Consider the following 13,193-nt stretch of genomic DNA (forward strand, 5'->3'; position numbering starts at 1 on the left):
GCTTGAAAAAGTTGAAAGATAAAATGGTTGTTTGGCAGTTTATATTCTTTCTAGCAATTTTATACTATGGATGGTTACCACCCACTAATTCTCACCACTCCCAGGAATAAGTCATTCCTGGAAGAAAATGGGGAATTGTCTTCTGCGGATATTCTCTTTCTCCTTTCTGTTTTAGCCAATCTACCAAACAAGGAATTAAAATTTTTCATTTTACAAAAACATGTGTTTCGAGGTCCCCTCTATTAAGTGGGAGGGTTAGGAAGCTAGCTATTTACACTGACTCCTTTGGATGTTAATTAATTTGAAAAATCTGTATCTGCAATGTGATGAAGGCCCTTACAGACTAAATTTCTACTTAAAGAAATCTATCCGTAACATACCATTTATATGTTTTGTCTTGTTTTTTAATTTTCAAGTGAGTCAAGATGGTGATCTTTTGGCTTTGGTTCCACCATTGTGGAATCTAAACCTACAGTACAGTTTCATTTTAGAGAAATGACTGTTCATTAGCCAAAAATCCAGAAGAAGAATTTACTATGTGTTCATTTGGTTTTTCTAGGCTAACCCACTAACGTACTCCCAATGAACTGATTTAACTGATAATCGTAACTCAACTCTCAAAGGGATAAGGGTAGGGGAGGGCTTGTGTGCAGATAGGGAAGAGGGGACATAGAAAAGAAAACCTTTCCTGGCTACAACCAGTCTTCTATAAATCTGAGGAAAAAGGAAATCAATGTCTTTGGTCTCTCTAATTCAGATCACTTGAGGTGAGTTAACCACTTCAGAGATTCTGGGAAGCTAACAGCCCCGGTGTGACCCATCTCTTCCACTGCCGCCCTATTAAACTAGGGTCCCGGTACACTGGAAGAGCTGAGCTATGGCTATCGGCACGTCAGAAGTCTTCTCCTTCTGGAGAAAACAAAAATTCAGGACATGAGTCATTAAGGCTGTATACCTAGGAAGGGGATGAAAAGATAAAAAGCCCGATAAATTAAATATAAATAAGTAAACCAAAAGATCGTCATTCCTAAATAGGCAGTTTTGTTAAGTGCACCTTCAGGTCTACAAAGACATTTCAGCACATTACAGTGCAAGGTATAAGAGCTTTGTCAAACTTTGCATGCCTATGCTACACAAATAATCCCTGTACTCCGTTCTTACTGCCTTCATTGCAATGAGCTACAGATGGATAAGCAGCACTCACTTTCCCTATACCACCCCAAACTGAGAACAACAACTCATCTCCGATGCCAGGCTGACAGGTCCTCTGCATGCAGCACTTTGTCCTGCAACACAGGCAGAAGAATCAACCAGTCCAGGGGGTAAACTGTGAGAGATGCCGAGTAGCCGAAGACAGTCAAAGTCTTGGTCCCGTTTTCTCATCCTCTGACCCATCCATCCCACAGTACCAAGTAGATTATTGCTGTTGACAGAGTGCAGCGTTTCAAGTTCTGTGTGTCCTAGTCCTCAGAGTAGAAATAAAAGATCAAGACTTCCCGGGAGATTTGGGGGGAGCTTGGCGATTTTTCCCAACTGGGGACTTTTAAGCAGGTGAGAGGAATAGGCAGGATGAGTTAAGGTTCAAAGGAGACGGAAACATCCCACTGGGGAGGGAAAAGGGGGTTAATGCCCTGTAGTCAAATGCTGTGCAGGTCTCGGCCCCTCTTCTTCCATAATGCGTGAGTTATTTTCATCTTACAGATTCACAGACGCCACACAGGAAAATAAAATGTCCATGTTCTTTCTTTCCATGTGGTCAGCCAGCCTGGATGTGACTCTCATTTCTTGGTTTATTGCCTTACTGCTAAGTCTAGAGTAGGGTGGGTCAAAGCGATGGAAATAACAGGGAAGATTTCCAGAAGAAGCAAGGCAGGAATATCCAGTGGTCAGCAGCAGGCAGCCACATGCTAAGTGCAGGATGAAGACTCCTCACCTCGGTGTCCTTAAAAAGGCTGTGACTGTCTCTCCATTGGTGGACAGCTGCTGGGCTCCAGAGGCCTGTGTTACATGGCTCTCTTCCAGCTGGGCACAGGGTCCCTGCCATGCTCTGGGCTGGCGGGCTGGGGCAGCAAAGTTAGATGTTCAGCTGGTGAGGTGACTGCCAGGCGGGACGATGGTAGGAGCATCACAGGAAGTATCTGACAAGAGTAGGCCAGGAGGGAAGGCCTAGGAAATGTCATTACGAATCGAGTGTCCCCACATCGACAATGATGCCTGAAAAGATCAGACGATCGGAGGTTGGTTTTTTGAGAGAGGAGGCGAAGTCCTGTTGTTAACAGAAGAGGAAGGAGGAAATGTGCAAGGGACACTATATTGGGCCTGAGGAAGTCTTGCGTGTCCAGGGTGGCCCTCAGTAGGAAACAAACAAATTCCCAAAAAGTTTATCTTGGCTTCTGGTGGAGCAGAGAGAAAAAAAGTTCACGGTTCACATCCAGTTCAACGATGGGTCTCAGGCCCCCGTTCACGTTCAGCACCAGGCTGCCAAAGGGACCAAGTCCATTGGGACAACAAGAGAGACAGCATCCTCCTGGGTCTCTCCTCTCCAGGATCTAGGACGCAGTGGTCTTCTCACAGTGGTCGAGTGAGAGATTGAGGGTGGAGAAAAAAAAGCAAAATATCTGTGCCCCAACCCTTCCCCCGCCTTTTGTCACTTAACTTCTCAGCTGTGTTAACGGAGGCACTTTCTGCTGTTCACTGTGGGTACAGGATAAAGGCACTACGCAACTATTAAATCAATTGGTTGAGTTTCTTCAGGGAGCCTCAAGGGGAGGGCCGAAGTCGCTACAGACTTCAAATCATGACTGCAAAAAGAAATCAGCTCTGCTTTGGATGCATACAATGGAGAAACAGTTTCCTTTACATCCTAAGAATGCACCAAAAAACATGCAGTATTGCACCTTTTTTCTTGTTTGTTCTGCTTGTGTTTATTTCAGCTAGAAAGAATACTTGTTCTTAGGTGTTGCTATATATACCTTGATGATTTATTTTTCCACGTACTTTCCCTTTAAGGGATGGGCATATTGGTCCTCTCTCTGCCTGCACCTGCACAGAAACCTAACATTTCCCTGAGGAAAGGCAGGAAAATTGACTGAGTGCCCCCCACCCCCACCCCCCATTATTTCTTTTGGGTTCTTCTTCCCACAAACTTGTAAATTTTTAAAAAATTTTCTTAACTGAAATCATGCAGTTATTAATTCAAGGTACACCTTAGTCAAATAGGCCATAATGCTGAAAAAGAGAACATGCTTTGAGCTCCAGAAAGTTATTCTTCCCTTCTGACTAACATATGCATTTAAATACAGTACTTTATTTACTAATAGTTAATAAATGAAGGAGTGCACTTCTGGTGAATGCAAATGAAAAAGGATCTATTTTTAGAAGAGTCGATTTCAAGGTAAGCTTATCCCCTATTGTCTGCGTGAACGTTCTCTGCATGCGATGATAAAATAAATATTACCAGATTCGAACATGCTTACATTTAACTCCGTTTTTGCTAAGGTTTTACATCCAGTTCTGGCTAGGGGGATAGGACTGGTGAGAAAAGACCTGTTTGGCTCATCTGCAGTTGAGAAAACTTAGCAGCACTGCAGATGAATCAATTAATTTAATTCAGTTATGGTTTTCTTAGGGAATAGTTTGGATTAGAAGGAGGTGGGGCAGAAGGATAATCCCTATGCATCAGGACCAGTTTTAGATTTATAAGGTGCTTTTTTGTGTGTGAACCAGTCTTAAGTAATTTTATTTTTCACCTTGTAATATGCAGTTCTGTTGATCAAAATAAAAACATTTGTTCCTAGCCCATTTTGGCTGGCGTTTCACATTGCATATAACACATCTGACGCACTGTCTTAAATGCACTCACTGTGCAGTTGGCAAAGATTTTCTATTGAAGCTCCATGCAAATTTTAGCTTTATATTTCTAAATGATCATCTGGTGTTCTTAAGCTAAAGAAAAAAGAATAAGAAGTTAAAGAAGCCAAAGGATTAAAAATGTTTCAGTATTGGCGGGGCGGGGGGGTGGGGGGGATATGAATCTTATGTTACCTAGACTAGTTCATGGACTGATTTTTTTTTTTAAACCAGTTTTAGAAAATATTCTTTCTTTTACCATTTTTTTAAATAAAATGAAAATAGTTTCTTTTTTCATGGATCTTGAAAGCTTCTGGTTCGCCACGCCAAAAATTCGCAACGCAACAATGCATTGAGAGTTCTATAGAGCATTCAAAGACTATTTTAGTAAAGTATCTACAAAGTGTGACCTGGCTCAGTCACTAAGGGTTTTTGTTTTGTTTTTTAAGTCTTTCAAGCTGCTAAGTGGGCCTTTTTTGATTGTTTGCTTGTTTTTTAAACATCGGTCAGTAGCTTGCTCTTATTAACGCAGTTTTGGTTAGCTGTGGTGCAGTTGCCAGTTCTGATATTGGGCTGTCTATAATGGGCTATGCTATTATTCATATCCTCTTCTATCTCCATGTACTCAGACTTGCTGATAGTAGAGGAACTGCGGCGACTGAGGTCACTGTCAGAGGCTAAATTAGGGGAGCTAACGTGGAGCAGCTGAGCCTGCTCTTCCCCCTCAGTTTCTCGGTGGTAGAAATAGTTGAAATTGGACACAATGACAGGTACGGGCAGGGCAATTGTCAGCACACCAGCGATGGCACACAAGGAGCCCACGATCTTGCCTCCAATTGTCACAGGGTACATGTCACCGTATCCTACAGTGGTCATGGACACCACCGCCCACCAGAAAGCATCAGGAATACTGGAGAAGTGCGACCCAGCTTCTTCCGCCTCGGCAAAGTACACTGCACTAGAAAACAATATGACCCCGATGAAGAGGAAAAAAATAAGCAGCCCTAACTCTCTCATACTAGCTTTGAGGGTCTGGCCCAGAATCTGGAGGCCCTTAGAGTGGCGGGAGAGTTTGAAGATTCTAAAAACCCTTACCAACCGGATGACCCTGAGGATGGCCAGCGAAGTGGCCTGCTCGCCCTTCTGGTTTCCCTCCTGCTCAGCTATCTCGGTGCCTAGCGTGATGAAATAGGGGATGATGGCCACGATGTCAATGAAGTTCATGATGTTTTTGAAAAAGTCTGTCTTGCTGGGGCAGGCGAAGAAGCGCACCACCAGCTCGAAGGAGAACCAGATGATGCACAGGGTTTCCACGATGAAGAAGGGGTCGGTGAAGATGTTGGAAGTGTAGAGAACCGTGGTGTTGTCGATGCGGTGGATGGTGTCCGTGAAATCCTTGTCATCCTTCAGCTCCGGAAGGGTCTCCAGGCAAAAGATGACGATGGAGATGAGGATGACCATAACCGAAACGATGGCGATGACCCGAGCCGGCCCCGAGCTTTCCGGGTACTCAAAGAGCAGCCACACCTGGCGCTGATACTCCTTCTCGGGCAGGGGGCGCTCCTCCTCCTTAATGAAGCCCTCGTCCTCCCGAAACTTGTCCATGGCCTCCTCGCCCAATTCGTAAAACTTGATCTCCTCAGAGAACATGTCCAGGGGCACGTTGACAGGCCTCCGCAGCCGGCCCCCCGATTGGTAGTAGTAGAGGATGGCGTCGAAGCTGGGCCGGTTGCGGTCGAAGAAGTACTCGTTCCTCAAGGGGTCGAAGTAGCGCATGCGTTTCTTCGGGTTTCCCAGCAGCGTGTTGGGGAACTGCGCCAGGGTCTTGAGCTGCGTTTCGAAACGCAGCCCGGAGATGTTGATCACCACGCGCTCACAGCACTCGTGGTCGTCGTGGTCCGCCTGCGGCGGGTAGCTGCCATCCTGTGGGTGGCCCGGCGCGGCGGACGCCTCGTCCACGTTATCCCCAGACATCACCGTCATGTTTCAAGCCGGGTGGCGGGGAAAGAGGCCAGGAGAGGGCCGGGGGTGGGGAAGAGCGAGGGAAGAGGGTGGGGGGGACCCTAGGGCCCCCCCACCGGGGTGTGCGTCTCCCCCACGCTCAAGGGGAGGGGCTTCAAAGGGCAGAGGTCAGGACGTCTGGGACTTGGCTTCCTGTTACCTTCCCCTCCACCCCGCCTTTGACTTAATTTGGAATCACCCTCGCTTGCGCAAAAGCCCAGTGTAGCTCTTTGCTGAGGGTTTTATGGTTTGTTTTTTGTTTTGTATTTCTTCTGGCTCCGAGGCGCCTTAACGCAGTGCCGTTCTAGCGGACCGGGCCATCGCTTCGGGGGCCACCCTGGCCTCCCCTCCCCTCCGCGAACCCTCCTAGGACCGGGTAAGGTGCCAGCTCAGCAGATCCCCACGCCTGCCATCCCCTCTGCTTCTCCTTGGCTCTCCCCCCTCCTACCCCTCTTCGCCTGCCGCCTTCTAAGCTCCCACCAGGGCGATCGATGGACGCTGCAGAGAAATAGAAAGTGATACGGGAGTAGAAAATCAGAAGCATTCAGAGGGGACGGACCTACAGACACCAAAGAGCACAGACCTCTAGCTTTTTTAGAAAGCACGGGGCTTTTGCTAGGGTTATCACATGCACACAGACAAACACACACGCAGAAACCCAGAAATCCAAGTTTGGGGCTCTTCCACCCCACTTTTCCCAATGCCCAACAGCCCATGTGTTTGCAACTTCGTTAAAGTACAGTCATGCCTCGTTTAATGTCCACATACCGTTCTGTGAAATAGGACGTTATGTGATTTGGATGTTGTACGGGGCATGGCTGTATAGAATCGGAAAGGCGCCCAGAGACGCTGGGGGAGCTCGGGGTCCCAGGCAGCATCCTCCCTCCCCGCTTCCTCCCACCCTGTCGCCCCAAGCCCCCGTTCTGCAGTCCCGATCTGGGAAGACCCCTACCTGACCAGCCGACTTGGCGCAGGGGCGGTGCTGAGTCCGGAAGGAGCCCAAGTCGAAATGCGGCAGGTCGCCTTTGCAGTACCCGGACGGGAGCAGCGGCCGCCGCCGCAGCAGCATCCGAGAGGCGTCGGGGGAAACTCGCCACCTCGCCCCCTCTTCCTGTGGCCCTCTCAGTTGGACGATCGCTTTATTGAGCCGCTACCGCGGAAACGTCCATTCCTGACGCCTATTCTCACCCGTTGCCAGCAACCTGGAGACGCGGTCCTCTCTCCAGTGCAGGAGTTCCGGAGAGTGTGAGGCGGAGAAGCAAAATGCCACCCTCTCCCAAAGCTCTGAAGCCAATGACGGTAAACAGCACTTTCGCCCCCTCCTAACACTATGGGAGCCCTTGATTCGATCCTGAAGGAGGCGGCGGGCGGGCGAGAGTCTGGATCTACATGGCTGTAGGTCCGCTCCACTCCCCGCACCCGAGCTGGGACCTCGCGGAGCCTACGCGGTGCGCCCGGAGGCTTTACGAGCTCAGAGTGGAGCAGGGTGCGTGCGGCGGCGGATCCGCTCGGTCCATTTCTGGGCGCTGCAAGATCAGCAGAAACCTGAGAAAGCGCCTCCGATGCGGAGCAGCGATTGGCCCACCCGGGCGTGGGTTGGGGAGGCGGGGGAGGGCAGGAGCGAGGAGGTAGGTGGAAAATATGAGGGGGTGGCTCGCCAGAGGGGGGTTGTCATTCAGTTCCCACCCGTGCCAGCACGGCTTTTTCCCTTCTCCTACCAGAAAAGCCGACCACCAACTCTACTTCCTTTACGGAAACAGCCCCGCACACAATCGGTCCCCGGCCGCGACCTTCTCCCGGGATTTCACATTGGAAATGGTCAGGTCCGACGCAATGCAGGCGGCGGTGTTCCTGGCAAAACTCCTCGGATGGGGTTTGCGTTTGTGCAGTCCCACAATAATCCGCTTTGATCGCAGCGCTCTGCTAGCCATCCTGCCCCTCCCGCAGGGGGCTCTCTGCAGGGCAGACCCAGCCCCCCCTGCCCCCCCCCCGCGGGATGCAGAGTTTGGGGAGAGCTCTGCAACTGGGCATCACCCGGGTTTGTTCTGCGTGGTGTTACTGGAAGACAGTGGTGCCAATAGTCTGTCCCCTCTCTGACCTACGAGGGGAGTTGAAGTTTTCTTACAATCAGACTGTTTTAAAATCTCTACAGAATGTGACTTCTGAGGGACTGAGGATCCGTGGGTTTGCGGGGTTGTCTGCCAACTTGGTGCTAATTGGGACAAATACTGAGAAGCAAGTCACCTGCCCATCTCCCATCCCACGACCCTCCTCCCTCAGTCTTTTTTCCTGGCTTAGAGCTGCTACAGGGCCACATGCAAGGCTTGCAATTTTGGGGGAATGGGCCCGGACAGGGGTGCAGAGGGGCAAGAGCCCGGGCGTGCGCGGCTCACTGGAGTGGGGTTTGGGCTGCACCCCCAGAGACGCTGCGCCTCGCCGCCTGTAGCGCGAGAGAAGGCAGCCGGCAGCTCCTGGACTTCTGCTGCGGAGTCTCTAAGGAGGCTGAGAAAACCCGAAGTCGCCTGTGATTGGTTCCTTCTGCTGCACTAGGACCACCTCTTTGCTCCACCACGGTTAGCATTGCCTCCCGCCTGCACCGCCCACCTCTTTAATCAAAGCCAATGATTGCATCCTCCCCACTCTATTGTGGCTAGTGGAAGGCAGGGCCCTCTGCGGAGTTGCCCAGGCAGTGCAACAATCCAGGTACCGAACTAGTTAAGTCCCTCTTCCAGATTCATACCCCAGCATTCCTTTCAGAAAAATAAAAGTACTTGTTCCCTCCCCTCCTCCGGATCCGTGCCCTAGCTTTTCTTTTATGAACAATGAGTTCCCTTAGACTTCGCTTTCCCATATTTAACCTTGCACTTTCCCCACCTTCTTCACATTTATCTTTCTATCCCAGTAATTCCAGGGTCCCCTACCCTTCCCTTCTGCCCTACTGCTGTATTGCAAAAATAAATAAAACGTGAAGCTCTGTGCTGAAATACCATCAAGTCTCTTATTTAAGTGTTTTATGTTGTTGCTGCCGTTCAAGTTAGAGTCTTACTGGAAATTACCCTGCTAGACATGATAAACATTTTCTGACTGTGTAGTAGCAACACTGGGCTTCCCTATTCTCTTTCCTACCCTGATCTTTGCTCTTCCTCTGCCTGTAGCCCATACTTTCCTTTAAAGGACCCTGAGATTGCCATCTTCCTAGGCTCCATGTGAGTGCACTTGCCTTGATTCACCATTTGGAGATTGTCTTACTAGAAGAGATTCACAGACTGGAATTCCCAGGCTGGGATCCTGGGTTCCTAAATTCAGGGTTTTATTAGGGGACATACTAGGATCAGGAGGTCTTCAACATCCCTGACACATGTGTTTGAAATAGGACTGGACCTCCAAAGATTGGAAGACTGGACCTCCAAATGTCCCCTGGCGGGGAAAGTCACCTTCAGAGGAGAACCCCTGGGGTAGATGGCAGTTAAAGCCAGAGCATTAGATTAGAATACTTGGATATGAGGGTAGAAAGACAAGAGGAACTCAACATTCCTGTTGCAAAAGGAACTCATCATTCTTGATGCAAACTCACCATCCATGAGGGATGGAAGATAATTATTCATTCAACAAATTATTTTTCAGCCTTCAGCTATATGCCGCACATTGTTTTAGTGCTGGAGATAGTGTAATCACTAATACACACAAGGTCTCAGACCTCACAGAACTCGTATTCTAGTGGCAGAGACAGACAATAAACAAATAAGCTATATATTATAACATTGCCAAAAAGCCAGATTAGGTAAAGGAAATTAAGAAAAGCGGAAAGAGTAACAAGTATGGATTTCCATGGATAGGACGGTAACACTTGAAGAGAGCTTCAAGAAAAAAAAAAAAAAAGAACAGACTGGAAAAACCTTGAGAGTGTGGCCTCCAGACGCTCTTTTAGCTAGTAATGAAGTCACTCCTAAAGTTCACCCTTCAGACAAAGATTAGACAAGCCCATAAAACAAAATGAGACTAAAGGGGCACATCAATCCAGAGGCAAGTATTAGAAGGCAGGAAGGACAGGAAAGCTGGTAATAGAGAACTTAAGGTTGAGAAGGGAGAGTGTTGACATGTCGTGGGTTGTTAACCAGTGTCATAAAACAATGTGTGTACTAACTGTTTAATGAGAAGCTAGTTTGTTCTGTAAACCTTCATCTAAAATACAATAAAAAAAACAAAGAACAAGGAATGGGAGAATCAAAAGGATAGCAGTAAGGACACATGTAGAGGTTCCAAGGCAAGGACAAACTTTCCATATTTGGGAAACAGAGGGCCAATATGGCTAGAAAGAAGTGGCCAAATAAGAGTGATGTACACCCACCTGCAGATATAGGTTTGGTTGTAGATATTTCTACATACATAATTTTAGGTGCTGCATGTGTGTTAATATAGACAATAGAGCACAAAAGGGGGACAGTCATGGAAACTTCTTAGACATAACTGAACACCTCGTGGGACAAATTTTCTAGGCTCAAAGGTAAAGGACCATAGACTCAGGGAACATCTTATGTCAATTGGCCCAACATAGTTCATAAAGACATTGTTCTGCATCTGTCTTAGTTATCTAGTGCTGCTGTAACAGAAATACCACAAGTGATGCCTTTGACAAAGAGAAATATATTCTCTCACAGTCTAGTAGGCTAGAAGTCCAAATTCAGGGCGTCTGCTACAAGGGAGGCTTTCTCTCTCTGTCGGCTCTGGAGGAAGATCCTTGTCATCAATCTTCCTCTGGTCAAGGAGCTTCTCAGCTCAGGAACATTGGGTCCAAATGACACACTCTTCTCCTGGCTTTGCCTGCTTGGTGGTATAAGGTCCCCATGTCTCTCTGCTCGCTTCTCTCTTTTATATCTCAAAAGAGATTGGCTTAAGACACTATTTAATCTTATAAATCTCATCAATATAACTGCCGCTAATCCATCTGATTAACATCATAGTGATAGGATTTACAACACATAGGGAAATCACATCAGATGACAGAATGATCGACAATCATACGATACTGGGGATCATGACCTAGCCAAGTGGACAGATATTTTGAAGGGACACAATTCAACCCATGACAGCATCCTACTTTGGTGAGTAGCATCTGGGGGGTCTTAAAAGATTTCCAGCCACCACCTAAAATACTACTATGGGTCTTCCCATCCAGAGCAAAGGAAAGCAAAAAAAAAAAAAAAAAAAAGCAACAATGAATTAAAGGAGCAGTTAGTCCAAAGGACTAACTACACGACCCTGAGACCAGAAGAACTAGATGGTGCCCAGCTACCACTGTCAACTGCTCTGACTGCAATCACAACAGAGGGTCAGGACAGATTGAAAGAAAAAAGTAGAACAAAAAATCAAATTCACAAAAAAGACAGGACTTAACGATCTGACAAAGACTAGAGGAACCCCTAAGACTATGGCCCTAAGACACCCTTTTGACCTAGAACTAAAGCCATTCCCAGAGATCACCTTTCAGTCAAACAATAGACAGGCTCATAAAATAAATAATAACACCCAAGAGGCACACAATCAATTACTTTAGATCAAAAGGACAACATTTGCCCAAAAACAAAGATGAAAAGGCAGGAAAAGATAGAAAATCTGGACGAGGGAAACAGGGAACTCAGTGCAGAAATGTAGAGTGTTGACACATTGACTGGAATGTAAAAACATCATGGAACACTTTATGTACAAACTATTGAATGGAAAACTAATTTGCTCCGTAAACGTTCACCTAAACCACGATTAAAAAAAAAAAAAAAACAGAAGATGAGGTCTGAAAAGTAGGCGGGGGCAGATCATGCAGAGCCTCTTAATCCATGGTAAGAATAGTGTATTGGGAAGACTCTGGAGAATTTGGATCAACATAGTAGTAGAATATGATTTGCATTTTTAAAAGATTACTCTGGCTGCTGGAAACCAGAAACAAGGTTGGAGGGTATTAAGTAGTATAGGCAAAAAAGGCTTAGACTGGGGAGATAGTGGGAGGGTTGTGAAAAGTGGTTGGAATATGATTACATTTTGAAAGTAGAGATGGTGGAATTTGATATGAGGGAAAGAAAATTTATAAGTACATCTCTTAGGTTTGTGGCCAGAGTAATAATAAAATAATAGTAAAAATAGGTGAATGGTGGTGTCATGGACAATTTCCTTCTCTCGCTAGAATGTGAGCTAGTTGAGGTCTGAGACCTTCTGTATTTTAATTATTACTGTATTGGTTAGTTCAGACCTCTCCTCAAATTCTGTCAGCCTAACCATTCTGCTTGTGGCCACTTGCACTGCCTCAGCTGCTGCTAGAATAGCCAACTCTGTTTGGGCAGCACAGTTTTGCCTCCTGGAGTTGACCATGTTGCAATGAGTGGCATCTGGCTTGCCCAAGACTGCAAGTCCAGGTGAGCAACTCAGGAGTATGGTGGTATTAACTCCTTGTGGGATGAAGCTAGACCAGTGATAGATAGGAGATAAGATGGAATGGGTAGATGAATTCCCATTTCCTTTGCCCCTCTCGTGGGCAAGCAATCACATGGCCTAATGACTAAGGATGTGTCTCCTTGTAGCTCATGAAGCAGTGATCAGCTGAATAATTTACCATTTGTATTTGTGTCCCGTCCTTCCCAGTTCCCTTTTCCCTTACTCTCACTGCCCTGGAATCACACCATGCATTAAAGCATTGCCACAGAATTCTTGCCTCAGGTGCTGTTTTCTAGAGAACCTGGGATAATGCCAAACCAAAAAAACCAAACCCAGTGCCGTTGAGTCAATTCCGACTCATAGGGACCAGGGGGAATCAAAACTTCAATTTAGGACATGTTAAGTTTAAGATGTCCATTAAATATCCAAGTAAAGATATTGAGCAGGAAGTTGGACATATGAGTCTAGAGTTCAGAGGGGAGGTCCAGGTAGATCAGGGTTTCTAAACCTAGGCTTTATTGACATTTAAGCTGGATAATTCTTTGTCATAGGGAACTACCTTCTACACTACAGGATGTTTAGCAACATTCTTGGCCTCTACCCACTAGATGCCAGGAGAACCTGTCCTCAGCTCTGACAAATAAAAATGTCTCCAGGCATTGCCAAATGTTTTCTGGGGGGAAAAAAGTCACTCAGTTGAGAACCCCTGGGGTAGATGATGGATAGAGCTAGAGGATTAAAAAAAAAAAAAAAAAAAGGATTAGATTAGATCATTTGGACATGAGGGTAGAAAGAGAAGAGGAAATGTTCAAAGGTTGTGCCTTAGTATAATCTAATGCTTAAAGGCCAACAAAAGAAGAAAGAGCCACCAAAGGAGCTGGGGAAGAGTGACTGATGAGGTAAGCAAATCAGAGAGTGTG

At 46.8% G+C, this 13,193-nt stretch overlaps 1 protein-coding gene across 1 annotated transcript; it reads right to left on the reverse strand.

The window, feature by feature from the left end:
- Window positions 1–4,157: 4,157 nt before the first annotated feature.
- Window positions 4,158–5,832, reverse strand: KCNA1 (potassium voltage-gated channel subfamily A member 1). The gene has a single exon (XM_003410634.4). The coding sequence runs from the start codon at window positions 5,830–5,832 to the stop codon at window positions 4,345–4,347; it is 1,488 nt and encodes a 495-aa protein (XP_003410682.1). The 3' UTR covers window positions 4,158–4,344.
- Window positions 5,833–13,193: the final 7,361 nt, after the last annotated feature.

The sequence above is a fragment of the Loxodonta africana genome, chromosome 4 (assembly GCF_030014295.1).
Source record: "Loxodonta africana isolate mLoxAfr1 chromosome 4, mLoxAfr1.hap2, whole genome shotgun sequence".
NCBI classification, from domain to species: domain Eukaryota; kingdom Metazoa; phylum Chordata; class Mammalia; order Proboscidea; family Elephantidae; genus Loxodonta; species Loxodonta africana.

Excerpts from the sequence above, each read along its gene's own strand:
- KCNA1 (XM_003410634.4), bottom strand. The coding sequence starts at position 5,832 with ATGACGGTGATGTCTGGGGATAACGTGGACGAGGCGTCCGCCGCGCCG.